This window comes from Aulonocara sp. 'chitande type north' Nkhata Bay, linkage group LG17 (assembly GCF_057382095.1).
Source record: "Aulonocara sp. 'chitande type north' Nkhata Bay isolate Kocher_YH1m ecotype deep benthic linkage group LG17, A_spYH_male_GT1.1, whole genome shotgun sequence".
Taxonomy (NCBI): domain Eukaryota; kingdom Metazoa; phylum Chordata; class Actinopteri; order Cichliformes; family Cichlidae; genus Aulonocara; species Aulonocara sp. 'chitande type north' Nkhata Bay.
The window spans coordinates 30,006,901-30,034,646 of NC_141360.1; the positions used below are offsets into that span (position 1 = coordinate 30,006,901).

General features: G+C 41.6%; 2 protein-coding genes across 3 annotated transcripts; one reads left to right on the top strand and one right to left on the bottom strand.

Moving 5' to 3' along the window:
* Positions 1–87: 87 nt before the first annotated feature.
* Positions 88–2,091, bottom strand: ccdc59 (coiled-coil domain containing 59). The gene is made up of 4 exons (XM_086268063.1): positions 1,843–2,091; positions 1,255–1,627; positions 668–776; positions 88–565 (listed from the first exon to the last, which is right to left on the bottom strand). The coding sequence occupies exons 1-4, from the start codon at positions 1,988–1,990 to the stop codon at positions 401–403; spliced, it is 795 nt and encodes a 264-aa protein (XP_086124189.1). The 5' UTR covers positions 1,991–2,091; the 3' UTR covers positions 88–400.
* A 43-nt stretch (positions 2,092–2,134) lies between these two features.
* Positions 2,135–22,587, top strand: mettl25 (methyltransferase like 25). Of its 2 annotated transcripts, XM_086268062.1 has the most exons (13): positions 2,135–2,245; positions 2,585–2,701; positions 3,242–3,421; positions 3,569–3,675; positions 3,800–4,384; positions 4,693–4,840; positions 9,319–9,413; positions 11,482–11,511; positions 12,064–12,137; positions 16,657–16,750; positions 17,717–17,791; positions 18,210–18,281; positions 21,463–22,587. In XM_086268062.1, exons 3-13 carry the CDS (start codon positions 3,352–3,354, stop codon positions 21,568–21,570), a joined length of 1,458 nt encoding a protein of 485 aa, XP_086124188.1. In that variant the 5' UTR covers positions 2,135–2,245; positions 2,585–2,701; positions 3,242–3,351; the 3' UTR covers positions 21,571–22,587. The 2 variants fall into 2 exon arrangements, with proteins under 2 accessions (XP_086124188.1, XP_086124187.1); XM_086268061.1 differs by lacking the exon at positions 2,135–2,245 and having other exon boundaries at positions 2,303–2,701.
* Positions 22,588–27,746: the final 5,159 nt, after the last annotated feature.

The window sequence follows — 27,746 nt, forward strand, 5'->3', positions numbered from 1 at the left end:
TGTCAGCGGGATGAGTGTTATTGTGTTTTTGGAGGTTTACTTGGAAATAAAAGCTAAACTTGTTGACTACCAGAAAATTGGCCAAAAGAAAGTTGTATTTATGGTTTATTTCAAAATAAAAGCACATTATTGGAAATTATATATTTATTTATTTTTAAAAATAAAAGCATGCTCTGTCCTCACTTCATTTCTTATGATGCCATCTTGTGGTTGGACAGTACAATGACTTTCAGTGGTCAGAGCAAAAAATACTGTGAAATCACAATATATATCTCAAAGTAATTTATGGTCAAAACAACCACAAGTTTCCACTTTGATTTTGCACAGAAAATCGCAGCCTTGATTCAGCCTATGAGGTTTTAAGTAAAGTCCTCTACTGGCATTCAGTTCTGAGGAGGAGTCATTTCCCACTTCCTTGTATCTTCTGAAGTAAATATTCCATTTGGAGGTTTAGATTTGGCTGTCCTTTCTTAGTCTTCTTGTTTAGGATCTGGAATGTCTCCATCTTTTTCTGTTTGTACTTCTGGATGGCCTCTTCTTTCTGTTGCTTGTTCTTCAAGTACTCCTAAAAACAGCAAACACACAGGCTGTTGTTTAAAAACTTTTTTCATTAAAAAAAATGAAAGACTGTGATCTTATTTTTCTTTTACTTAGTCAAACACATTACCTCTTTCTTCTTTCTCCGCTTCTCTTGGATCCTCTCAAATTCTTCTTTTGTCTTCTGGTAAGAGTTTTTCCTCTCCATTTTTTTCCTCATGCGATTGCTCATTGGAAGACTGGTGGAAACAAGCAAACTTTTTTTTTTAAACCCAACATTATAAAAGCTGACTTTGTCTATGCATTCTCCACCCTCTCTTGTTTTAAGTGTTGTGTAAAAGTTGTGAGCCACCCCTCATTTCCTTATAGGACACAATGCATACCATGCTGAGATATGCCAGGTTTTCAGTTAGTAGCTCTTTGGGAATCAAACTGTTTTATCTTTGGCATTTTTTTTTAGGTTCAACTAAAGAACAAATTAGTTTTTGCAACAAACTGCTAGCAACAAAGTGATTCAGTGTAGCCCCAACACTGTTCCATCCTTTGTACAAGGTGTGTTTTCTATGCTTCAGTGATTCGTACGTCATTGCTGAGTGGCTGAACAAGCAAGGAAGTGATCAAAAAAGCAGTCAATGCTCCTTGAAAGCTAAATATAAAGTAATGAGGATTGCTTCATGATTTTGGCACAGTGCTGTATGTCTGCACAGACTTGCTCACCTTTCGCTCTGTGAAGCTGATGTTGGCTCAGCTTGGTTCCCGGACACTGACTCTTTCAGCTCAGATCCCCCACTAACTTCTCCTTCACCAGCTGCCTCGGTCTGCTGTGCCTCATCATCATCCTCTTCCTCTCCATCACCTTCCCCCATCTCTTTCGTCTGCCCTTTCATCCTCAGCTTACTCCTGTTCACTCTGTTTGTCCAGGCTTCTTTCTTCAGTTTCTCTGCCTCAGCCTCGTACAGATGCCTGAGGTGTTCTGGATACTCTTCTTTGTACAGGTTTTTGGACCCTGGGTTCTTCTTCTTCTCCTTTCGCAGCAGTTTGTTGTATTCATGTTTGACTTTCTGCTTCCTGTTGAAAGCAAATCCTTGACCTGAAGAGTTAAGTCAGAGATTTTAAATACAGGCAAATCAAACCATTTAAAAAAAATTCAGTGTCATTACTTATCTAGACTATGCTCATGCTCTTGTGTTGACAGTCGTTTGAATTAACCCAACACGGATTAAGTTCTGATTTTAATATGAATTCCTATGTTATTTAAAGATAGAGACTGTGTCGTTTTTACGTGTACGTTCAGCCTTATTGTACCTTCTTTTACGCTGCCTTTGAATAATTTCTGATCGGAGATCCATTTTCTTTTCTTTTTGACACCCTTCGCGCCACTTTTTGTTTTCGCCAAGTCGCCCTCTTTCCCTGCAAACTTCTCATTCTTCGTTTTTTGATCTGTTGGTGCCATGTGTGTTCAGTCTCTTCGGGAAAACTCAAATGTTTACAACCTCCTCGTCGACTTCAGCTAGCATGCCGTTTCGTTACAGACGCTGTGTGATGACGTCAACAAGACAAGACTTGATAAATCGATTGCGGAAGGCCCTATTTCAAAATGTTCCTTGTTGAAATTCCTTGTTATAAATTCATGCTGTAGTGAACAGGTATAAAAGGAGGCTTCAGTTAAATTTTTTTAATAGTTTTTGAACAACTTATCAATAACAACGTGAGTTTTATTATTTTTTTCTTGTCGGACTTCCAAGTATGTTGGTTTTTGATGAAGTGTAAACGCCCTGTTACACTGTGTAAACTCGCCTTGTATGTATGTAAAGCTTATATTATTGAAAAATAAAAAACAGATCAGTAAATTCATCGAACCGTTTTTTCTACTGCCAATGTCTAGGCGTACACCAGAAGTGGGACGTTTGCGTGCTTGCCCAGCTCCTCTTCGTTTTATTAATTAACATGAAATCCTCCTCATGCAGCCTCACAGAAATTCAGCAACGGATAGACGAAGTCACTCGGTTTCTATCTATAACTCTTAATATTGCTAATGCCCACACAGTGGAGTTTTACACTCACGACGTGTGGAAACGGTTCGTGGCCGTATCACCGGAGGACGTCCTGTCAGCTGTAGGTTCCGGTAATCACCAGCAGAGGGAGCCACAGCACAGGCAAAGTGGTAAGCTAGTTCCAACCAAACAAGAGAGCGAAGGGCTTTTCTTTTCTTTTCTTTTCTTGTCTAATATGGAAGCTTGTTTCCTGGAAAAATGTCAGAGAGACCTAATTTCTTAAAAAAATTTGAGATAACAACCCCAAACATTGACTTATGGATGGCAAAAAATAAAATAAATAAATAAACTTTTGGAAACATTCTTCCATGTTTAGGAACAAGGAGTAACCTAATACTAATGATATATATATTTTTAAAGTGTTGATTTTACTTAGACTTGAAGTTGTTAGTTACTTTTGAAACAAGGTAATTATCAGCCCAAATGTGTGTGGATCATATCGCATCTGAAAAGGGACTGCAGATGTTCTGGACCAAAATCTATGTTAGTATCAGCTTATTAAAGATTTGATCCCCAGTATTTATAAATTAATATAAATTATCAAGGCATAAAAGCAAAACTATTTATACATGGACCGAAACTGTGAATTTTAAAGTATATTCTATGTGGACTTTATGTTACAGATATCCCATATCTGTCTCCCTAAACAGAGCAGCCCAGCACCACATTTGGGTTTTGCAATGATACAAAGCGACTGGTTGGCACCCAGGAACTTGTGCAGGCAGCTAAAGAGCACTCTCTTCCCAGCCTTGGACTCTGCATGAGCCGGGAGAATCTACTGCAGGACCTCAGGGACATGAAGTCCGACTCTGGTACTCCAGAGGAGACAGGTAGGGAAGGATTGTTTCTCACTGAGAACAGGAAGCAATCCAGGATTGTCCTGTTCAAATCACAACCATAATTTTTGAACCTATGTGGTGTCAATTTTGGGGAAACTGTGACATTTCTTTCCACTGACCTTTTTTTTTTTAATATAGTGGCTGCTTTTGAGTCAGATGAGTTTATGACTTCTAAGAAATCCCATGAAGTCCAGTCCATGTCTGAGGTGGTGGCCTGCCTGGCTCAGCACTGTGGGGTTAATCAGGTAGGGCAACATTTTTATAGGTACAGGCAATATCCTAAAGGTATATACTGTAAAAAAGAAATCTGTAAAAACCACTGAACAGCTCTTAACATGTACTGTTTTTGTTTTTTAACTTGACATGCAGGTGATAGATGTAGGCTCAGGGAAGGGCTACTTGAGCTCCTTCCTCTCTCTTCAGTATGCCCTTCGGGTGTATGGCATTGACTCCTCTAGCACCAACACCCACGGTGCTCAGGAGAGGAACAGGAAGCTAAAGAAGTTCTCGAAAGCATACCAGAAACACACCAAAGCAGCAAGGACGCAATCAGAGGCCACACATTCTCCTCAGGAGGAGTTAATAGAAAGAAAAACTGGGCTGAATGGAGACGAAGATGTTTTCTCTGGTAATGGGCCAAGAATTCGGTCACAAGAGGAGGAGAGGGTGTTAACAAGCTCATCAGACATCAACCCCACAGTGGAAGGACGTTCAGAGCAAAACCTAGAAACAGACGAGCTCTTCCTGAGTGCTTTATCCGTGGATGTAATACAGCCTGCTTCCCCCAGAGTTCCCCCAAGTCAACTCAGTGCTGAGGAGAGAGAGAGGAGGAAGAGAGAGAACCTGGAGAGGAAAGCTCAGAGCAGGGCAGACAGCACTGGAGCCGTGTTTTCACCTCTCACATCTTACGTTACTGCAGAAACAGAGCTCCGAGACCTCATCAATGAGCTGGAGGTGAGCAAACCCAAAGCCAAAAGTAAATGTTTAATAATATATGTAAAAAAAGAAAAGCTTCTTATATATTCAGCCAGCTGTAGAGCATAGTAGCATAGCTTGATTCCCATAGCAACTCCTAGAATTACAAGTGTGTCACAGCAGCTGGAGTTTGCATTACTGGAGTGAGTCTGGGATGTGACTGCGGTGCCAAATCTGCAGCGCGTCATCATCAATAAATTTTACCATCGATCTCTACTACTCCCCCTACTTGCTTCCACCTCCTTTTCTGTTCTCTCCCATCTCTGTGTGATTTGTCCAAAACCCAGGATGCAGTCATGGTTGGCCTGCACACTTGTGGCGACTTGGCTCCCAGCACGCTGAGGATGTTTGTGGCTAAACCGGAGCTAGCCGCAGTCTGCAGTGTGGGCTGCTGCTATCACCTGCTGTCTGAGGAGTTTGACCATGCCGGACAGAGTAAACAAACACACACACACACACACACACACACACACACACACACACAATTAGAGGTGTAAATCGCTTCCAGGAGTCAGGAGGTGTGTTTCTATCTGTCTCTGTTTGAGTTGAAAAACTGTAACTGTACACACACACACAGCCTGTGGTTTCTCATGTGCTGTTTATGTCTATTTCTCTCCCTCCTTATTTTCACTGACACTTCTCCCATAGTCCAATCTCAGACACCTGCACTTCATCAATCTGCTCTTATCAGAAATGTAATCTTATATTCCCACAAAGAGTCACATAAACACTTAAACCGAGCCACCACAACATTAAAACCACCTGCCAGATATTGTGTTGGTCCCGCTTGTGAGCACTGACCCGTAGACACAGATCTGTGATGTTCTGCGGTGTCTGTCACCAGGGCTTTGGCAGCTGAGTCTTTGGGTCCTGTGGGCTGTGGGGTGGAGACTGCTTAGATCAAGCCTTGAATCTTCCAAGTCCCAGTCAGTGCAGTGGTGCTGGATTCAGTCCTGTAAGGTTCAGTGTGAACCACTATAGTCAGAGAAGGATTATCCTCTGTATTTTTCCCATGTAGAGATCTTTAGGGTTTACAGAGAATGGTCAGAGCAGTAGAAGATATCCAATGAGCAGCAGCTGGCTGGGCAAAAATGATTTGTCTGGGGAGAATGGCCAGGCTGTTTTGGGCTGATAGAAAAATAACTAAATTAGCCACTCGTAAAAACCAAAGTATGCAGAAGAGCATCTCTAAAAATACAACAAGTCAAACCTTGAGGCATATGGGCTACAGCACCTTTGCAGCAACTGTAGGTAGACTCAGTCAGGTTGAATGGTGTGCTTTATACAGTGGGGCAAAAAAGTATTTAGTCAGCCACCGATTGTGCAAGTTCCCCCACCTAAAATGATGACAGAGGTCAGTAATTTGCACCAGAGGTACACTTCAACTGTGAGAGACAGAATGTGAAAAAAAAAAATCCATGAATCCACATGGTAGGATTTGTAAAGAATTTATTCGTAAATCAGAGTGGAAAATAAGTATTTGGTCAATAACAAAAATACAACTCAATACTTTGTAACATAACCTTTGTTGGCAATAACAGAGGTCAAACGTTTACTATAGGTCTTTACCAGGTTTGCACACACAGTAGCTGGTATTTTGGCCCATTCCTCCATGCAGATCTTCTCGAGAGCAGTGATGTTTTGGGGCTGTCGCCGAGCAACACGGACTTTCAACTCCCGCCACAGATTTTCTATGGGGTTGAGGTCTGGAGACTGGCTAGGCCACTCCAGGACTTTCAAATGCTTCTTACGGAGCCACTCCTTTGTTGCCCGGGTGGTGTGTTTTGGATCATTGTCATGTTGGAAGACCCAGCCTCGTTTCATCTTCAAAGTTCTCACTGATGGAAGGAGGTTTTGGCTCAAAATCTCACGATACATGGCCCCATTCATTCTGTCCTTAACACGGATCAGTCGTCCTGTCCCCTTGGCAGAAAAACAGCCCCATAGCATGATGTTTCCACCCCCATGCTTCACAGTAGGTATGGTGTTCTTGGGATGCAACTCAGTATTCTTCTTCCTCCAAACACGACGAGTTGAGTTTATACCAAAAAGTTCTACTTTGGTTTCATCTGACCACATGACATTCTCCCAATCCTCTGCTGTATCATCCATGTGCTCTCTGGCAAACTTCAGACGGGCCTGGACATGCACTGGCTTCAGCAGCGGAACACGTCTGGCACTGCGGGATTTGATTCCCTGCCGTTGTAGTGTGTTACTGATGGTGACCTTTGTTACTTTGGTCCCAGCTCTCTGCAGGTCATTCACCAGGTCCCCCCGTGTGGTTCTGGGATCTTTGCTCACCGTTCTCATGATCATTTTGACCCCACGGGATGAGATCTTGCGTGGAGCCCCAGATCGAGGGAGATTATCAGTGGTCTTGTATGTCTTCCATTTTCTGATGATTGCTCCCACAGTTGATTTTTTCACACCAAGCTGCTTGCCTATTGTAGATTCACTCTTCCCAGTCTGGTGCAGGTCTACAATACTTTTCCTGGTGTCCTTCGAAAGCTCTTTGGTCTTGGCCATGGCGGAATTTGGAGTCTGACTGTTTGAGGCTGTGGACAGGTGTCTTTTATACAGATGATGAGTTCAAACAGGTGCCATTCATACAGGTAACGAGTGGGGGACAGAAAAGCTTCTTACAGAAGACGTTACAGGTCTGTGAGAGCCAGAGATTTTCCTTGTTTGAGGTGACCAAATACTTATTTTCCACCCTGATTTACGAATAAATTCTTTACAAATCCTACCATGTGAATTCATGGATTTTTTTTTCACATTCTGTCTCTCACAGTTGAAGTGTACCTCTGGTGCAAATTACTGACCTCTGTCATCATTTTAAGTGGGGGAACTTGCACAATCGGTGGCTGACTAAATACTTTTTTGCCCCACTGTATGACATTTGCAGTATGGATCCAAGAGTCCTCCGTGTCATGTCTGAGCTAACTATTTATTTAATTTTCCATAGCTGGGACATGCCCAGCCACACTGCAATGTTGTGGCTGATTAGTGCATATTCCTACTTTTTAGTAAACAAGTCCAATATTCCACTGAGAATTCTGAGACTCGGCCTAGTTACCCTTCTGGAGATTGAGTTAAGCTCTGACGCCTACTGTTACAGTCATTAGACTGGATTTATGGATTTAAAATGGCTGTTGAAGGCTGCTGAAAATGAGAATATTTGACCCTTGTATTTAAAAACAGAATCTATTAGAAGGAATTGATTCTGCAGCCAGCGTGAAGTATTCTGTGTTTACGGTGTCGTAGTTAGCCCCGAGTTTCACACCGTAGAGGCTGTTTATCATTGTCTGCTGCTGCCCTAGCTTGACGGCAACGCAGGTGCCAGAATGCAGGCTGATATCATCCCTGTCTCATATATTCCTCCACTCCAGAGTTTATGAGGTATGAAATTGTCTACATGTGTCCTCGTGCTTTGTCTGTAGCCTCTGCACGTCTGCAGGAAAAGAGGCCTCGCTGCTGTCGATACAGCACCACGTCATCTCTTGTTAACAGTGCGACCCTCGACACTTGAGAGTGGAAAATGCTATCATGACAGCTGATTGAAAACACTCTTTTCCACACTTGTTTCTCGATCATTTAAGGAAAGGAACAAAGGCGTTCGCTCACACACGCACAGTTTCACTCCCCTGTTGGCCTTACAGTGCAGTCTGGGCTGCAGGCCAGCTCCTGTGGTGGCCTGCTTCAGCCCAAAAAAGGATCCAAAGGCCTGAAAGCTTCGTTGGAGAAGGACGTTATACATTTATGTGATCGGCTCATTTAGAATTCAAGGATTTCCTGAAGTGCAGCATCCACATCTAGTACTGTAAACTTTCTATATACTCACAACAGCAAAAACGACTCCAAGACGAGTACAGCTTTTGAGTGTACATGTCCGGTCACGCACTAGAATATCAGAAATATTTATCTGACCACTTCAGAACGAGCTCTGTGACCAACACAAGCAAAGCTACTATAAACAGCTCTGTGCACATAATGTACTGAAATCCACCCTTCAGATGTCACAAAGCCTCGTCCACTTCAGTTGCTTCTAAGGGCCTGTGTTGGCGGCCATGTGCCAGGCAGACGTGAAGCTAACCTGACTGCTAATATGCCCCCGTGTCCAGAGCAGTTTGTGAGAGCCTGACCATCCACAGCTGCACATGTTATTAGTGCTTCCTTTGACTGTACTCCCACTGGATTCGCTGTGCCTTGGCCTCAGTCTTCCAACCTTTTTAAAGGGACATGAAAAGGATGGCATGCTGTCAACACTCGCCACCCTCCCACTGGGAATCAGGGTTTTTGAGTACTAAGAACTCCTGCGGTTAGAAAAATGGGGCTCAAATTGCTATTTTTCCACACAATAATTAGAGGTTAGCCGTACTGACTATTTAGGGGGTAACATATGAATTTGCTTGCATTAAAAGAGAAGTTTGAAGTTCTTTTGGGTGATTTTCTGCTGAGAGTTAGATTAGCTTAGCACAAAATGATTAAAAATTAGGAGGCTGATGGTCTTAGCTCCTCAAAGGTAACGAAACACTCTATCAGCATCTATAAAGCAAAATAATTACGCTAGGTGAAATTTGCTAAACTGTACAAAACCTCAGGATTGAATCAATGTTATTTTTAGGCTAGGCTTGCTTTCCCCAAGGTTTATCTTTTGTGCTACGCTAAACTAAATTCCTGCTGGCTGTGTCTTCGGATTTAATTTAACACTAACTAATAGGTCATTTGAATCCACTCCCCTGGGATGTTCTAAGGCAATCACTGCAAAAAACAACAAAAAAAAGTTCGGTACTTTTGCTATCTTGATGTTTCTCTTGCAAATATTTGAAATAGATGAAAACAGCATGAAAAATCCCACTGGTCAACTAAACTGATTAATCAGTTGACTCATATTCCTGTGTGTCCTCTCACAGAGTGTTTACAGAGTGTGTGTGGTTTCCCTCTGAGTCAGTACCTCCGTGACCAATCCTGCTTTTGTGGCAGAAATGCCAGGATGTCAGCATGTTTGGTAAGTTTCTCATGTGTTTTTTTTTTTTTTTCTTTTTTCATGGCTGCATACAAAAAGCCCCCCAAACAAACAAAAAAAACTATTAGCTGACAGTAAAACTTTACACTGATGAACTCAAGAGTCTGACCGTCAGTGGATGAATCACAAACTGTTCATGTTTTCATAACCCTTGGTGCATACTGAGGTCTGATGGATACAGTCAACTGTATTTATACTGTTGCTTCCAGTGTATATAATTTTGCTTCTGTAACCAACCACAGTGGATTTGAAATGAAGTAGTGAAGCTGTGATTGAAGTGCAGACCTGCAGCTTTATTACAAGCGGTTTAAAAAACGTTGCATGGCAAATTACACCCATTTGTTATAAAGCCTTTCCATTTTCACAGGCTCAGAAGAAACTGTCCCCCCACCACCACACACACACACACACACACACACACACACACACACACACACACATTCACTTGAACAGCATGCTCGGATGCATTGAGGTCACTTGTCTGAATTGGATATTTAGGAACATTACATTTGTTCGCCTTACAAATCTCTGGGGCTGCTTGCACAGCATCATCCATCGTGGCCCTATTTTTATGCTGCAGATCTGAGCACCTTGGCCGGGAGTCCATTGATTAGCCACTTATTAATCGTCACACAGTTGCTTAAAGACAGACTCCCCAAGGATTATAGTTGGAAGCCAGAAATCTTCTCGTATCAAGGTCATGTCTCTCTCCTCTGTGACCAGTCCAGATATGTGTTCGTAGAAAAAACATCATCACCAGATCCTACATCCACCAACGCATCACTGCGGTTTTGACAGACACTTTGGTATTTTTTGTGTCAGTGGTTTCCCAATAGTGTGCACATTGAGGCAAGTCTGGGTGTGCCCTGATCCAGGTGTGCTTTGGTATTTTTGTACAACCATTGAATTGTTATTGCAAACATATAACTGTTCTATGTGCACTGCAAGGGTCTGTTTCAGAATCAGAAGCCAAACAACTCTTCTGAAAGAAACTTGGCCTACCTTAAAAGAGCACTGGATTCATACCAAAGGCTGACAAGTTAACAGAGGCAAAGTATTGTTGAGTGGTGACAACTCTGCAATAGATTACAAATGGCACGGGCTGTCAAAGAGTGTTATTCTGAAAAGCAAAAAGGGAGAACTCTTTGGGTGACAAAGATTGTTTTGCATAGATACTCCGTAGTTGTGGCTTGCTCGCAAAGAGTTTGAAAACTAATACTTTGGACCATCAGCCCTTTCATTCTGGCCCAAGGTAAAAGTTTTTTTCTTCACCAAGGAAATACCAAGAATTCTTCAATCATCAAGAAATTTCTTGCCTTCCTTGGGTAAATGTCTGTGTTATCCATGTTGCTGAACTTTCCGGTGCATCCCTTCTTTCCAAGAACCTGCAAAATTGAACTGGCAACCCAAGAGTTTCCACTATCTTTCCAATAGATCTCTTTTGTTTTTCACCCTAGCGATGGCATTCTTCATGTGCGCTGACACATCTTTCCATGTCTGTAATATTGAGAGTTCCCATGAGCAGCTACCAAATTCAACTTCAATATGTGGCATTTTACAGAAGCAAAAATGTACCACTGTTCAAATACTTATGTACCTAATATACTAGACCAGGGGTGGGGGAACTCCAGGCCTAAAGGGCCGGTGTCCTGTAGGTTTTAGAGGTGTCCTTGATCCAAGAGAGCTGATTTATATGGCTAAATGACCTTCTCAACATGTCTCGAAGTTCTCCAGAGGCCTGGTAATGAACTAATCATTTGATTCAGGTGTGTTGACCCAGGGTGACATATAAAACCTGCAGGACACCGGCCCTTGAAGCCTGGAGTTCCCCACCCCTGGACTAGACAATAGGCTCAGAAGTCTTGTAGAGTCCATCTGCTGTTCTGGCAGCACACAAAGGACCAAGACTATATTAGACAAGGGTGATCATAATGTTTTGGCTCATTAGTATAACCAGAGCATCAGAAATGTTTTTTTTTCTTTACTCCTACAGCTCACTTTTTTTCCAGGAAAGTCTTTGTCTTAACACTTTCCCATTTGTCTCAAACAGGCACTGGAAAGAGTTGCACTTGGCCAAGGGGTAAGTAAGGCGTGCATACTAACTGTAATCAATATCATAGACAAATAGCCATCATTGCAAAAGAATGGAAGCTCTTTCTGTAAACTGTCATTACGCTCATCAAAACAAATACATCAAATGATTTCAAATCACAAGTACGGGCTTTCACAATCACCCAGGACCGTATTATCTTCATTGCTGATCTCCGGCATGCATTCAAACAATCAGCCCATTAATTCTGCTATTGTTTTAAGTCTGTGATTGACTACAGTGTATTTATTTGAAATGCAGAGCTTGGAGGCTCCAGGCCAAAGCTGATACATGACACCCGCTGCCATTAATATGGAATATTTATAAATATTAATGCAATCATGGAAAGATTGATTACTGACTGGAACAGAACTCTGAATCCAAAAACAGGCTTGATTGCTTGCTAGTGTTGCACTAAGTTTGCAAAGTGTCAGAAATATTCGTCGGCCATTTGTACACATGTTTGGTGAAGGAAAAAAAAGTTTTTCACTGTAAAAGCTGAGTTATGTTAATTCAAATAAACAGCTTTGTCCTTCCCTGCAGATTCAGATGGAATCTCTGTTCTACCGAGCAGTCCTTCATGTTATTCTGAGGGACCACTACAGCTCCTATAAAAGGTAATCTACAGGAATTCACATCTGGACCAGCGGATTTCTAGTGGAGTATGAGAAATCAGGGCAAATGCATGTAATTTTTTAAGACCTTTTTTTTTCCTTCCCCCTGTCAGTGTGTACAGTATCAACTATGTTTGGTTAGAATGAGTGAGAACAGAACAGGTGTCAAGCTTTGATAGCAGTCCAAAGGTTTTGTTTTATTTGTTGTGAACCAGAAGTGAAAGGTTTCTTTCTCTGGCTTGTTTAGGTTACAAATGACCCAAGACTTGCCAGCAAAAGCCATATGTACTCAATTCCTGGCCAGATTTGGGTGTATTGTTGTATCAGGCCTAATGAATAATAGACTTGAGGGTTCAAATGAGCTTGAAGTTTACATATAGATCAGTTAGTGGACAGAAATTGAACCGACAGGAAAAAGTCTTTTGTTTCCAAGCAGGTAACCTATGGCAATTCTAGCGGCTAGAGCACAGCTACAAATGTTTTGTTCTGAAAATGTTCAAAGATCATTACCCTTCAGTGTTATAGTGATGTTTTCAGTACAGGAAACATTAAAAAAATCTGATTAATAAACCAGTTTCCTGATCTTGCAGGTATTATTTGCCAAAAAATAGGAACATTCCCTACTACATGCAGCGTGACCCCCACATAGGACAATGCTGCTTTAATCTAAATGCTAACATAAGCTATGTTATATGCAGTGTTGGGTAAGTTACTTTAAAATAGTAACTTAGTTACATTACTAGTTACTTCTCTCAAAAGTAACTCAGTTACTTCAAGTTACTCGTTACTTTCAAAGTAACTAGTTACTAGGGAAAGTAACTTTGGTTTTACTCAGAATTCTCTTGTTAATGTGTTTCTTCCATAACTTTGCCAGTCTTCTAGCTTGCTTACTTGCCACAAGTGCACTGTGCCACCTACCAATAGAAAGGATATGATAACGTGCATATTTCCACGAGAGAAATCCCATGCCTGGACCGTCATTGACTGCTGCCATGATTCTAGCCTACGTCACAGAGTCATGTGCGCCTTTTACATCCAACACAAAAACTGCAGTCGTGGTGCTTTCGATTGTACTCAGAACTCAGAAATTCTGCCTTCTGAATAGGAAGATGTAGGTAACACCAGACTGCAGATGAGCTGCATACAGGGCTGGACTGGGAAAGAAAATTGGCCCGGGCATTTTGACTAGAAACTGGCCCACCATTATAGGAAAAATCATAAAGCCTTTGAATGAAAACAAACGCTGTTGTGACAGTGATGTACACTGTTTTGATGGTATATATGCATCAATCTATCAATCGTTTGTTGTAAGATTCAGATAATTATTTTTTAAAAGCGAGACATTTTAAATGAGAATAAGAAAGAAAAGTATTTCTTTGTGCCCCCCTTTCCCTGTTAATGTCCTACCTGCCCCCTTGGCCACACTTTGCTAGATCCGCACCTGCACAGTTACCAGCTGTCAGCTACCTAAAAAAGGATCCTGGGGTTATTTGTCTCTCAGAAACAGTTCATAACTTCCCTTCAACTCATTCATGTCACCTAAAAGGTAAACCTGTTTCTCCATCACCTGCTCAGCTCTGATGATCCAGTAAGGACATCTCCTGGTTTCATCTTCATGTTTCCCTCTCACCAGATAACCAAACCATATCATGACCAGCAGCTTTTTTTTACAGCTGTGGCTCCAGCAAACATCAGCTGATACTAGAAATTAATATTAAATAAATTCTAACAACAGCTGATCAAGCTTAAACGTGCTGCTGTTGTTTAGCGCGACATCCGCTGGTTTCCTCTTTCGGCGCAAAGTGGGCGATAAACAAACAAGAGAGCCGATCAGCTGATCATTGATCAGTTTCATGATTGAAGTAGAAACGGGAGAGGGAGGGGGGAGAATGAGAGAAGAAGAGGCAGCTGTGCAGCGTAAAGACACAGAATAACTCCAGCTTTGTGCCTTTTTCATTGTAGCTGAATTACGGGACAAACTGTTCCTTTTCACCTCAATAAGAAACGCGTAATATTTTCTCTGAATACCAGACGGGACGGCTGGCAACTCTAATAACTTATGAACAAAATAAGGTTCAACATCATTAACTTCATAGCACCACCCAGCTGTGTAGAAACTCCGTCATGCTAGCTAGCACGCAGTACGGAAAAAGTCAGAATAACGAAAATAAACTCCACCTAAACTTGGTTCATATCTGACCCAGAGAGACTGCAGGTCATAACTAATTACCTGAAGTTCAGTTCACACTTGGACCGGCGGCCGCCTCGGGTCTCTTTTCCTTCTGCGTCCCTTTTCCTTCATCCACCTGCTGCCTCCACCACTTGCTAATGTTACTGAATCTGTGGAAGCTCCGCGATAGCCACCACACGAAGTAACGAGTAACGACCCTATCTAAATCCCAGTAACGAGTAACGCGTTCCTGATTTTGGCATAATAACTAGTTACCGTGCTCGTTACCACAATAATAACGTAGTTACTGTAACGCGTTACTTAATAACGCGTTAGTCCCAACACTGGTTATATGTTCATACTGTCTGCGCTAACACATAACATAGCTGGAAACATTCCTCAGAGATTTTGGCCCATGTTGACACGATGGTGTCACACAGTTGCTCCAGATTTGTCGGCTATACATGTGTGATATGAATCTTCTAGTCCACCACATCTCAAGGTGCTCCGATTGTTTTGAGATCTGGTGACTGTGGAGGCGATTTTAGTACAGTGAACTCAAAGTTGTGTTCAAAAAACAGTTTAAGATGATTTGAGCTTTATGATATGGCATACTATCCTGCTGTAAGCAGCCATCAGAAAGCAGGTATGCTGTGGACACGGTCAGCAACAATACACAGCTAGGCTTAGGTATTTAAATGATGCTTAGTTGGCAATAAGAGACTCAAGAAGTGCCAAGAACGTATCCCCCCCACACCATTAAACCAATGCCAGACTGAACTGCTGACACGAAGGAAGATGGATCCATGCTTTCATGTTGTTTACACTTAATTCTGACCTCACTGTTCAAATATCACAGCAGCAATTCAGACTCATCAGACCAAGTTTTCTCAGTAGCTCATGTGCTTCAAAGTTTGATGTGTTGGCATGCTCGTCTGCATACCTTGGTATTAATTAGTGGCTAGCTGGGTTATTGTTACCCAAAAGCAGCCTGGCCATTCTGTTCTGAGGTCTGGCATCAACTACATCTTCACCCAGGGAACTGCTGCTCACTGGATATTTTTCCTTTTTCAGACCATTCTCTGTAAACCCTAGAGATGGTTGTGTGGGAAAATCCCATCTCAGAGGAGGTCATCACCATGCCGTGTTCAAAGTCCCTAAAATCACCTTCCCCATTATGATGCTTGGTTTAAACTTCAACCTAAAGTCGTTGAATTATTACCTTGTTTGATTGATTAGATATTTGCGTTAAAGAGCATTTGAACTGGTGTACTTAATAAATTGTCCAAGAGTAAATACTGTTTACCATGCTTATCATCTTATTATACAGAGTTAGCATTGTAACAGTTACTGTTAGCACTAAACACAACAGTAGTTGGTCAAAAATGACAATTAAAGTGATGATGGGACTCTAATGCTAATGCAATCAAAGTCATTCCAATATATACTGATGGGAAGGTGAATGTACCAAATTTCATAGCAGTCCATTAAACAGTCTAAAGAAAGCCAGTAAAATCATTAAAATTTGTACTCTGAGAATCATTTCTATAAAACTTCAGATGCTTTTAGTTATTTCTCTTTCGACCAAAGTGGTGGCGAGACTAACTGGACATACATGCCGTAACTGACTTACTTAGATCCACAAAACTACTAGGAATAAAAAGGTGAGCCGTTGCCTACAGAGAATTTAAATAAAGGTACCAAAATATGGGCACATATATGAGAAGGCAGCGTCATAACGCACACAGAAACATGTTTAGACTGGCAGTGGTTCTTGATTATGCATTTTAAGTTAAAAATTCCTGCTAAACTCCACATCTCCTTTTTTCTTTGTGAATTTTCTAGTGTTTCTTGTGGATTTTTGGCATTTTAATGAACATTTGTACATTTTCTACATTACTAGAAATACTGTAAAAAATAGAAATTCTTAACACCATCTGGTAGCAATTAAGGCAGAATATGCAGGCATCCTTCAAGCTTCAGTTTGTCCTTAATTCACTTTGCTATCCAAAGAGTAGCTGCTGCTTTACAACCCAGCCCATTCTCACTCCATTCCCTATACTGTAAGGCCTTTCAGCCAGTGTAGTGCACATCTTTAGTGACTTATTGTATCTGCCCGACAAAGCCAAACAATAGAAGGAAATGCTGCAGACCTCAGTTTACTCTTATCAAAATATTATCACTCCAGACACCATCAAAGAGAACCTGCCTGCTGACCTTTGACCTTCATCAGATCAGCATTGAATACCCATTAGTCTTCCCCAAACACCAGCTATTCCTCATCGTTTAATCCTTAGAAACATTTGCTGAGGTGTGAGTGCATCACTGAGCAGAAACATGTTTGTTCCACAGTGAAAAGCGAGTTGGGAATGTTTACTCCAAAGCAAAGTCATTTGTGGACTACGTTCGGCGAGCTCTGCGCAGACTGGAACTGGATGAATCAAAGGTCGGGAGCAGAATATTACACTCATCTTTACACCTTCCACAAACACACAAGAAAAGAAATAAACACACTGTCCTTCTGCATTTTCAGCTACAGATTTAGGTTAGAGCTAGACTCAGTAAGTGGACCATTTCCAATCCATATTTTTACTCATGACCTCAAACAGAGAAGCGTTGCATAATTCACAATTCAAAATTATCCTTATTTGTTTTATACTGACCCTTGTTGTAGTCCCTGAGTTCATTCTCAGCTGTTTAAGCTCCTCTCTCTTTAAGGCCACCCTCCCTTTGATCCAGCTGGTCTTCTGATTGGCTGCATGGGGCCAGTCCCAACCAGCCAATCAGCAGCTGGATAGGCCCAGATGTTTTGACATCTTACAGAGCCATAAGTACAAAAAAAGACTGTCTGACAGTGGAATTATACATCTGCACCTACTGCACTGTGACCTAATGTGCAGCTCCATAGGAATCTAACTACACGTCACACTCAGTGCGGCCTCCACAGATATAAATGCTAGCAACAGCTTTAGCCACTTGTGAAGCCGACATCATAGGCTGCGTGTAGATGAGGCCTGAGCTTTTGCCTCTCAGGGATTACTTTCACATATGCTGACCTCATTATTTGAAAATTTGAGCAACAATCATTCTAACAGCATGTATGTGACAGGATATAAGTAAAAACCTAACAGGTTGATTTAGGTTAACAATAGAGTGTGTCGTATCGTATAGTATAGTATAGGATCTTAGTATAGGATCTTTCACACTGTTGAGAAGTCTGTCATCTGGTTGCTCTGGGTAACAGTGGGCGATGGCGCGCTGTCTGTCTGTCCCATGTTTCTCACAGCTCTTTTAAAAACATGCTATTTCTGTCACTTGTCCCACTTCACATCTCCCTCACAGCTTGCTTCCAACTTTTTTTGTCATTCTCCTCTCTTTTACCTGCATATATAACACGTCACTCTCTCTTTAGCTCTCTGACAGCGACATCCAGGATTATCACAACACATACAGAGTGCGAATGGATGAGATGCATGCTTTTAACATGGTAAGTCTTCCATACATCTTGGTTCTCTCCCTGTCGAGCATCCTAGTATTTAATTCCCACCTTAGATTCCAACAACATGTTTAAACCCTTTTTTGTGTAAAAATCTTTTTTTTCCTGTAAAAAGAAAAAAAATTACAGACCACTAAGTGAGGTCATTGTATTCTACGGGGAAATAATGAGAGAGTGATTGCTCTGAACGAGAAGAAAACCACCCACTTTTTTCCCTCTTCTTTTCTGAGGCCACTAATTGTGATGTCAGCCAGCATACCAGTTTTCTTTCATGACACAAACCAGTAAAATAGGTTTTGGGGAATTGCGGACTACTTGGAAGACACAAGTTTTGCATATGTGTCAAATAGAGTAAAAAAAAAAAAAGATATACACATGTGCTTTCTCTCATGTCGGCCTCTTTCTACAGCTGAAGGTGACCCTTGCTCCCTGTATCGAAGGTCTGATTCTCCTCGATCGCCTCTGCTATCTGAAAGAACAGGTAAAAAAAATATTTGGTGTCATCAAACTGTCAAATCCTGCTTAAATGAATTCAACTCTGATGGTGCTTCAGAACATTCACAGCACAGCTTTGGAGGATTTTTCCAATTTTCTGTCTGGGCTCATCTTTATGATTCGCTTGTTCAGCTTGTTGATTGGGATATGAAATATACTTCCCAGATGATGAAAGTGAACACACAGAAATGTCAGCTGAAATCTGGAAACCTCTCTTTGTTATATACAGTAACATAGGTGTCGGCTAAATTGAAGCCAGCCTGCAATTTATCATCTCGTGTTGCGGCAGCCAAACACAACACGCTAATCTTTGGTCTGAGTCATAACGATGAGATGTGTATGATCGAAAAGCTTTGAAGTTCTGATTATGCGAGATTATATGTCAGATGAACCTCCTTAAATGAGAAGGGGGGGACGTAATCAAGCTCTGTAACATCAAGTGCACTGGTCAGCGTTTGGGGGATCTCCCTTGAGGTCAAGCAGAGGAAGGGGGGAAAATAGGAGATGATGGATGGATGTTAATGTGATCCATGCGGTGATAAGTGTGCAGAAGCACGTTCAGCCTTAAACAATCATGTAAGCACACAAAGATCAGGTGTTGAATTGATGTGTTTTCACTGAATTTGCAGGCCCTGATAGTAGAACAACGATGCACATATTCCAGTAAGGAGAGATCATCTGGAAGAAGAGAATGAGATTTATTACAAAAAATATGAATATGCAAATTTAGACTCAAATGAGAGGCGACATCATGGAGCAGATTCCCAGATTATGGTAGGAGATTGGTTGGACCCACAGGAGTCACATACACTGCTTGTGGAGCAGAGTAAGCAGATGGCTGCTGAGCACTTTTGGATGAGATGCCCTGGAAAACTTGGATGATGTAGAGATGGGGAGGAGGAGGGTTGCACGACGGGCGGCCTGAAAGGGAGAATTTACAGATCACTTTACAGAGCGAATTTAAAGGACTGAACAGGGGCCTGAATGGAGGCTGATTGACCCAGAGAGTGTGGGCAGATAGATTATTTTTGGATAAAAGCACAAATGGCAACATTTTCATAGAGGTGAGTTTGACAGCGTGGAAAATCGAAATCACACCGGGGCGGCGCAGCCGAGCGTGAAACGGCTGGGTTTAGAATTAGCACCTCCAAGTCTGAGGCCATGGTTCTCAGGCGGAAAAGGGTGAACTGCCCACCCTTTGTTGTGGTGGATTGTTGTCCCAAGTGCAGGAGTTTTAAGTATCTCAGGGGTCTTGTGAGGGAAGAGTGTAGCAGGACATTGACAGATGAACTGGTGTGGCACCGGCAGTCAAGTTTCAAGTTTTATTGTCATGTACAGATAAACAGTGTAGCCACATTTACCCATAATGAAATTCTTTGGCTCGAGCTCCTCAGCTTTACATGAGCATATAGAAAGTCTGCAGTTATATTAAGAAGAAAATAACAGAAAATAGCAGTAATAATAATGATAAAAGAGAAAAAAGAGAGGAAAAAAGTATTAAATATTTAGAGAATTTAAGACAAGTTGGTATTTACAGGTTGTGCAAAACTTGTGCATGAGCATTTAAGTGGCATTTGTTGAAGTGCCAGTGTGTAGAGTCCTGTAATTATAGTGAGTGTGTAATGGTGTGTATAGAATGTCAGCAGTTCAAAAGCCTGATGGCTTGTGGGTAGAAACTGTCTCTGTGTCTGCTAGTGCGAGTCTGAATGCTCCCGAATTGCCTGCCGGACGGCAGGAGCGTGAAAAGTCTGTGGCTGGGGTCATGCAGAAGCTGTACCGGTCTGTTGTGGTGAAGACGGAGCTGAAAATAAAAGAGAAGCTGTTGATTTCCTGGTTGACCCGTGCTCCTAGCGCTTGTGGCCATAAGCTGGTGTCAGTGACAGAAAGGATGAGATAATGGGTACAAGTGGTGGAAATCAGCTTCCTTGCAAGAGTGGAGGGTCTCTCCCTTAGTAATGGGGTGAGGTTTTAAGTCATTTAGAACAACTTGAAGCAGAACCAGTTAAGGTGGTACAGGCATCTGACCAAGATGTGTCCTGGAGGTCTCCTATGTGTGGTGTTCTGGGCATGTCCTATTCGGAAGACCCAAGAAATCCTGCGTGGACGTGGCCAGGCAGAGGGAGGTCTGGTTGTCTCTCCTTAGACAACAACAGCAGCAACAAAGCTCTTGCTTGTGATGGTTTAATGGATGACAGTGTTAATCAGCCGCTCAGTCCCATATTTTGCATAGGGGCTGGTCAGAATTTGAATTTGTCCGTCATTGGTTTGTGACTAAACCTAGCACCACCCACCAGGCCTTCCTGTAAAATCCCCCAGCCACAGGTTTTTAATCCAGATAAGAACTCTAAAGAGTGTTCACGGGTAAAAGTTTATTGTAGAAATACTATTTTAGGGGAGGAATTCCCAAATGCCTCACAGCAAGAGGGTCTAAGATCTGAATCCTCTGTCTGGCCGGGGGCTTTCTGTGTGCTGTTTGGACGTTCTCCCTTTGTTTGCATGTATTGGTGTGACTGTGAGTGTGAATGGTTGTCCTTGTTAGGCCTGCAGCAAACTGGTGACCTGTTCAGGGTCTCGCCCTAAGTGGAAGGATGACATGATCACTTGATCGTGTATGAATCATATCAGAGTTTCAGAAAAGGTGGGCGGGAGTAAGCGACACAGTATGCTTGTTTTATTGGTGTAAATGCTCCCCATCTGTAGATATGCACTTCTGTCCATGATAGCACAGTGTTAGAACTTACAACGGATATTTTTGAAGACCCCTTGGCTATGAGTTACAAACACCTGCTTTAAGATTTTTAAATGGACTGAGTACAAACATGGTTGTGGGGTGACTGCCTGAGAAATTTCTGAACACACCCTAGTCAGCACTAGATGATGACAGAGAGAGAGAGATTTCCAGCGCGCATACAACCTCTGGGTTGGCTACAGTTCTACAGCTAAACAGCTTAGCTGCCAAGGAAGACAAACTTGTTTTGCACATAAAGATGAGCCCACCTGAGTGAACACTTGCACAGATATTTCTTCTCGGGGGATTCAATAGAGAATTCTTTTATAGAGGAAACATCCTTCAGCTGTAATAAAGCCCAAACTGGGAGCAGAATCAAGATTTTTATATCAGCTCTGTTGTGTGTTTTTTTTTTTTTTTTTTTTTCCTTGTATGCCAGGAGGACGTGTCATTCTCTGCACTGGTGCAACTGTTTGACCCCCTGTTGTCTCCCAGATGCTATGCTGTCATCGGACTCAAGAATGATGGGAAAAGAACTACAAGCTGAGGAACTCGAACATATGCACATAATACAATGATTCAAGGTTCATGTTTATACATGAACGAAGCAGCAATCATGCTTTGAAAGTGATTGTATTATGTATGCATTCCCAACTGTTTGTTTTAATTGCAACATTTCATCTAGTTTGAATCTTTTTTTTAATGTTATCTCGATTTGTGGAACACATGGTGTTACTTTTAAATGGAAAAGTATCTGAAATATTTCTACTTCTCTGGTCTTGGCCTTGGGTTCTTCTCAGAGATCAAACCCGTGCTCGAAACACCTGGAAAAACTGCCTTTTCTCTTTGATAGCATACTATGTATTGCATCCTTTTAACATGTTTTTAAAGACAGTTTAGGGGGTTTGAAGCATTATGGGATTTAAAGTAACCAGGATCCCCTCAGCAGGTCTGGAAACTCAATTTCTAGAATCCCAAACCAGAGGAAGTAGAGGAAAAGACAGGGCATGTGGTGCCCTTGTCTCCAATCTTAATATTTACTTTTTTTAAATTTACCTCTGCCTCAGTTATTTAATAAATCATATTCTTTGTACATGTTTGAAAATTAATGTATGTGGGTTTTGTTTTTGTTTTTTTGTTTTTTTAGCATATAGCTCTTCTTCTGACCTTTCCCTGTAAAACCCGTAAGATGTTCGTGTGTGCAAATTGCAGTAAATCAGCAGTTTCTGAAATATTGTGACCAGCCTGTCTGACACCAGCAACCATACCACATTCAAAATCACTTAAATCACATTTCTTTCTCATTCTGATGCTCAGTTTGAACTTCAGCAGGTCATAAAGACCATGTGTATTTTTTTTAGCTGCTACAGTGTGATTGGCTGATTAGATATTTGCATTAACAGGCAGTTGATCAGGTGTTCCTAACAAAATGACCAGTGAGCATATAGTTAATATGGTTACTGTAGGAATAAAACATTACATTTATGGGAAACTGTTCAGCTACCAGGTTAATGGATGACAGCTTCTTACTATATGAATATAATATTTAACTGGTTAAAATGTTAAACCCTCTGTCAAGTGCAAAACTTGACCGAAATTTAACAAACTCAAAATAACCGCTTTTGTAGTGTTAGTTTATCTAACAAGACTGCAGTTGAATAAATAAAACATAAAAGTGTTTGGAAACAATATTTTCTTCCTAAATGATGAGAATTAGTTCTGTCAAGTTGTATTCAGCTTTGTGCAAAACCGCACCACTGAGCCAGTAATGAGTATGTCAGCTGTGTGTGTGAACATTTTCATTAAAGCTAGGTAGTAAATTATGGAGCCTGAACAAACGTAGCCTGCAAGTAAGGAAATAGGCCATAGGACACTTTCCCACTGTGCAGCACTGGTGCAAAGCATTTCTTGTTTTCTCCCACTGCATCTATTTGTCACTGTAGCCACAGCAGCCTGCACATCTGTTGGCAATTCATAGGTCTGTCAACGTTGCCGTGGTGAAGCTGTGTCCTCGAGTGTTATTTTTATCTCTGTAAAGACACATGGCGAGGCTCTCTCTGCTGTGTCTGGACCGTGTTTGGATCCGGCACCGTGCTTCACACTGACAGCCTGCTGTAGTGGCCAAACTGGACTGACACGAATACAAACAATTCAAGATGTGTACAAAGCTTGTTTAGGATATAAATATTGTCGGGTTTTGTTGCGGCGTGTGAGTCACGTCCTCTTGACCTTTCCCATCTTTGACTTCTAGCACGCATGTTTACGCAAATTCAAAAATCTCCTTTTCATGTGCCCACAAGGAAGAGGAGGAAAATGGCACGATGAAAGGCCTGCATCCGACACAGGCACGTGAAAGAAACCAGTTGAAAGGTATAGTCGGCGCAGTGTAGGCAAACTGCAATTTCCTGATTTGCAGTTGACAGATGACAGGGAAAGAAATGTTTCAGGGTGCGATGACGGCTTCAGACAGAAATCGTCTCCAAGGAAAATCATTCAAAGCGTTCCCATCTAAGACTTCTCACTGTAAGGTAGGAATGAGAGGAAGCAGAGAGGAAGCAGAGAGGAAGCGAGGGGAGTGTGTCAACACATTTGCTTTCAGCTGCGATCACTGTTTCTCACGGTGGTGTTTGGATACAATACAAGCTCCTGCCACCCTCCCTGATTTAAACTAAAGAAAAAATCTCAAGGGTCCACTAACGTAATAGGCACTACTGTCCAGTAATATCTCTATTACACAGCAGGTCCGTGTGAATGAATGTAGACTGGAAGAATGCTCTTTCATCCGAGAGGGAAAACAAAGTCTTAGTCAATGAATCCAAAATAATTAAAGGATACAATGTCAAAGGGAAGTGCTGAACTTTATCAGAGATAGCATGACTACTTCAAGTAGTCATTTCTAAAATACCAGATTGCGAATTAAGATTAGGTCTCTGCTGTTATTTTAATATGTTCCATCTAAAGAATCGGTTGTTGTGGTGCTGTCTTTTACCTAAACAGAAACAGGGGACTTTTGGGAGATTGCGTGCCAGTCACAAACCACCTTGTCGCTGCATATGACGGCAGGCTTGTGGAAATAAAGAGATTCAGCTGGACGTTGCGCTGGAAACGCGGCTTGTTTTTTATTGTTATCACCTCCGGCCTCTGCAGATACATTCTCTGAAGACGCACGTGGACCAAAACGCATTCACCTGTCAGAGATTTATCTGTGGAAGTGTAAACAGGGATGTCAAACTATGTAAATGTTTGACTCGCCGCTCCAAATAGCGTCGCCGTGAAGAACCACTTAAGAGAGAATGGACAAATGATGTTTTCAGTGTGAAACACAGTCATCACATCCTTTGAAAAACAGTTCTTGTCGTTCTGATTCATATTTTCCATTCATCTTGCCCGCTCCCTTGGAATGGTATCCAGATTAATAGCAAATTAGACTGATTTAAAACATCTGCTAAGTCATGAAAAAATAGAGAAAAAAAAGAAACGCTGTTACGTGTGGTCAGCAGAAAGTCCAAAGTCAGTGTTACACAACAGTTTGTCTTATATATATTATTAAAGGGCAGTAATGTTCTTTTACAGCGACATCCACTTCATTAGGTTCACCAGTTCAACTGCTTGTTGCAAGTAAATAAATAATCAGACAATCACATGGTAGTAACTCAGTGCATTAAATGTGACATTATCAAAACCATCAAAACATTATCTACTGGGATTTTCCCACACAATCATCTCTGGAGTTGACGAAGAATACTCAAAATAAGAGAAATATCCAGTGAAAAGCAGTTCTCTGGGTGGACATATCTTGTCGATGTCAGAGGTCAGAGGAAAATGGCCAGACTAACTCTAATAATTACTCGTTACAACTAAGGTATGCAGAAGAACTGCTCTGAACTCATAGCACATCAAACTTTGCAGCAGATGGGCCACAGGAGCAGAAGGCCACACCAGAAACGAGTCCTGTCAGCTAAGAACATGAAAGTGAGGCAGAAGTTTAACAGAAACATCGTCTGCTCTGACATTTGGATGCTAAGGTCCGAATATGGCATAAACAACATGAAAATCGTGGATCATGGACCATGTCGCAAAGCTCAAACCAGCACAAACTAATATACTGAACATAGCAGTGCACTAAAACAGCCCCCACAGTCACCAGATCTTAATCTAATAGAGCACCTTTGGGATGTTGTGCGCCAGAAGATTCACATTATGAGTGTGAAACTGATAAATCTGGAGCAACTGCATAATCTTATTGTGTCAAAGTGACCAAAATCTCTGAGGAATGTTTCCAGCACCCTGTTGAACCTGTGCCATAAAGAATAAAGGCACTTCTGGGCTGGATCCCACTAAGACAGAAGGGGGTCCAGCCCAGTGAGGTAGTATCCAACAAAGTGGCCTGTGAGTGTATATACGCTCAAATACACAGAGTGGCTATGAGCACAGAAGCTCAATGCTGTTCAATAAAATACTCTAAGATACTAATACTGTACTACACATGAGTGTTTTCATTATCCTCACATTAGGGCAACTTTTTTATTTAATACAGGTTTTATTTTTTTTACAAAAAGAACACAATCCAGTGACATTTTTAACCACTATTCAAGCCAACTTCAGTCAACCATTATCTTGATTTAAAAGTAAATGTCAAATAACAAAACCTCATTAACTTATCTACTTTAATTTACTGCCCAAGCCAAAACAATAATCGTGCTCACACTTATTCAAGACAAAATGATATTTCTGATCTTCCTGAATTAGGACGTGAAGGCTTTTGCGGATGTTCCACAAACCAGGGTGGGTTTGATCTGAGGTTCTGATTTTCGGTTGCCAAGCTTCAATGTTGATATTAATACCACGAGTGTGCTATTTCTGTGAGGCCTGGTCCTTCCAGCTGTGATTATCTTTTTCCTGTGTGATGTCAATCTGCTTCAGGGGAAGAAGCAGTGGTTCCGGAGTGAATAGCATGTGGAAATTACCATTACTTGCTCTGTAGGGCTAAAAGGGATGAGGAAGTGGACATAGTTGTGGCATTTAATATTTGCCCTGTTGTCAGTTTTGCCTTTTACTTTACTTAAGATTTGCTTTGTGAACTGCTAAAGAACATATTTATTTAACCTGTGCACTTGTATAATGACGCTATTAGGAGTAGTGAGCACACAGTAGTGAGAGGCAGATGGTAAAACCCCTGGAAATATAAGGTTACTGCTTGTACACAAGAAATAGTTTAATGCACACCCCAGTGTAAAACCGTAGCTTTGAATACAATAAATAATTCACAACATGTGACCTTTGGAGATAGTGGCAGGTTAGGTTTGTTGGCTTAGGACAGAGCCATGCTGTCTTTATGCTAATCAACAACAAACATAATGTTCATTGTGAAGAATCATGCAAAAACAAGTCTGGATGCATATCATATTCAGTATGCGAGCATTAGCTTTTTCCATGAGCAAAACAAAATCTGGTTTTAATGATCAAACACATACGTTTTAAATTATAAGCTTTAAAAATGATTGCCACTTCCCCCCAAAACAGAAAGCAAACAGGAAATGAAAGAAGGAAAAATACATTAATCAATTATGGCAAATGCACTGAATGCTCAAAAGACTCCTCATCCTCCACTTACTGAGGCCTCGAGTGACCTTTCAGGCCGGCATCTGAAACCAAAATAGGATGTTTTTGTTTAGGATTCTTGGCTGTTTACACCAAAAGAGCACGGAATATGTTCGTTACGAGCCAACACGGTAAGAGGGTTGCAGGTAATCAGTCTGAGGGAGTAAACACTTATTCCCTTCAATGTGTTTGTTTTGCCCTGGAGCTGTTTATTCTTTCCCCTGGAATATTTTTTCCTGATTTTTTCCGTTACTAATCCCTTAATTACTTGTGCGGGCTTCTCCCATACAGAGCATCTCCTTGTCCCTTTGGGGCAGACAGAGGGCACAGTGTTCATCTTTGTGTTTGCCTCCTAGCATGTGTTTGTTTGAGTATAGCTTGTGACAATGATCATTCACAAGACTCCTTATCTATAATGACTAACATAAAAAAGGGATATATTTTGAGCTTGTCTCATTCATAAACTGTTAAATAGATCAAATCTCTTCCAACAGCCCAACACCAACTCTCATTTGTTACCTCTTGACACTGATGAATACTTTAGAAGAGGAAAAACATCAACATAAGTCTCAGGTCTCCTAAATAATCCAGCAGACAAGTTCCATGAGGTGGAGGTCAAGTCCTGCTCAGAATTAGGGTCACTGGTACAAATGTCTCTCTTACTTCCACCCTGAATTTTTTGTCACTGTCTCAGCCATTGTCAGCCAGTGCCCGTATGTTCTATACATCCTCCTCCAGCCATCTGTTTTTCTTTCTCCGCTGCTCTGCCCTGGATTTATCGTCTTGGATCCCCAACTGTGGGACAGGCGTTTGTCCAGCTGGTAGTCAGCGGGGCCAAAAGCGTTTCCAAACTATTATGCGTGCTCACCATAGGGTGAGGTACAGTAGTTAATCAATCACACCTACTCTCTCAGTAACGCTTCTCCATAGAGACAGTGGGGGGTTGGTGTTGCAAATTAATCAATATTTTCAATTTGGAGTAAGAAAGAAGCTAATGTGACGCCTGCAGTGGGAGTGGCTTCCCATCTCAGCTTCCCAGAGTTAAATTTAAATAGAATTTCAAAGAAAAAGGGCCTGAGGCTTCCACCAGTTTGCAGTCATTAGGCAACATATGCCTGATGA

Bases quoted from the DNA above. Each gene is read 5' to 3' on its own strand.
- ccdc59 (XM_086268063.1), bottom strand. From the start codon at position 1,990: ATGGCACCAACAGATCAAAAAACGAAGAATGAGAAGTTTGCAGGGAAA. The intron at 1,628-1,842 runs GTACAATAAGGC...TTAACTCTTCAG, and splicing joins CAAAGGCAGCGTAAAAGAAG to GTCAAGGATTTGCTTTCAAC. The intron at 566-667 runs GTAATGTGTTTG...TGCTGTTTTTAG, and splicing joins AGCGGAGAAAGAAGAAAGAG to GAGTACTTGAAGAACAAGCA.
- mettl25 (XM_086268061.1), top strand. From the start codon at position 2,485: ATGAAATCCTCCTCATGCAGCCTCACAGAAATTCAGCAACGGATAGAC. The intron at 3,676-3,799 runs GTAGGGCAACAT...CTTGACATGCAG, and splicing joins AGCACTGTGGGGTTAATCAG to GTGATAGATGTAGGCTCAGG. The intron at 12,138-16,656 runs GTAATCTACAGG...TTTGTTCCACAG, and splicing joins CACTACAGCTCCTATAAAAG to TGAAAAGCGAGTTGGGAATG.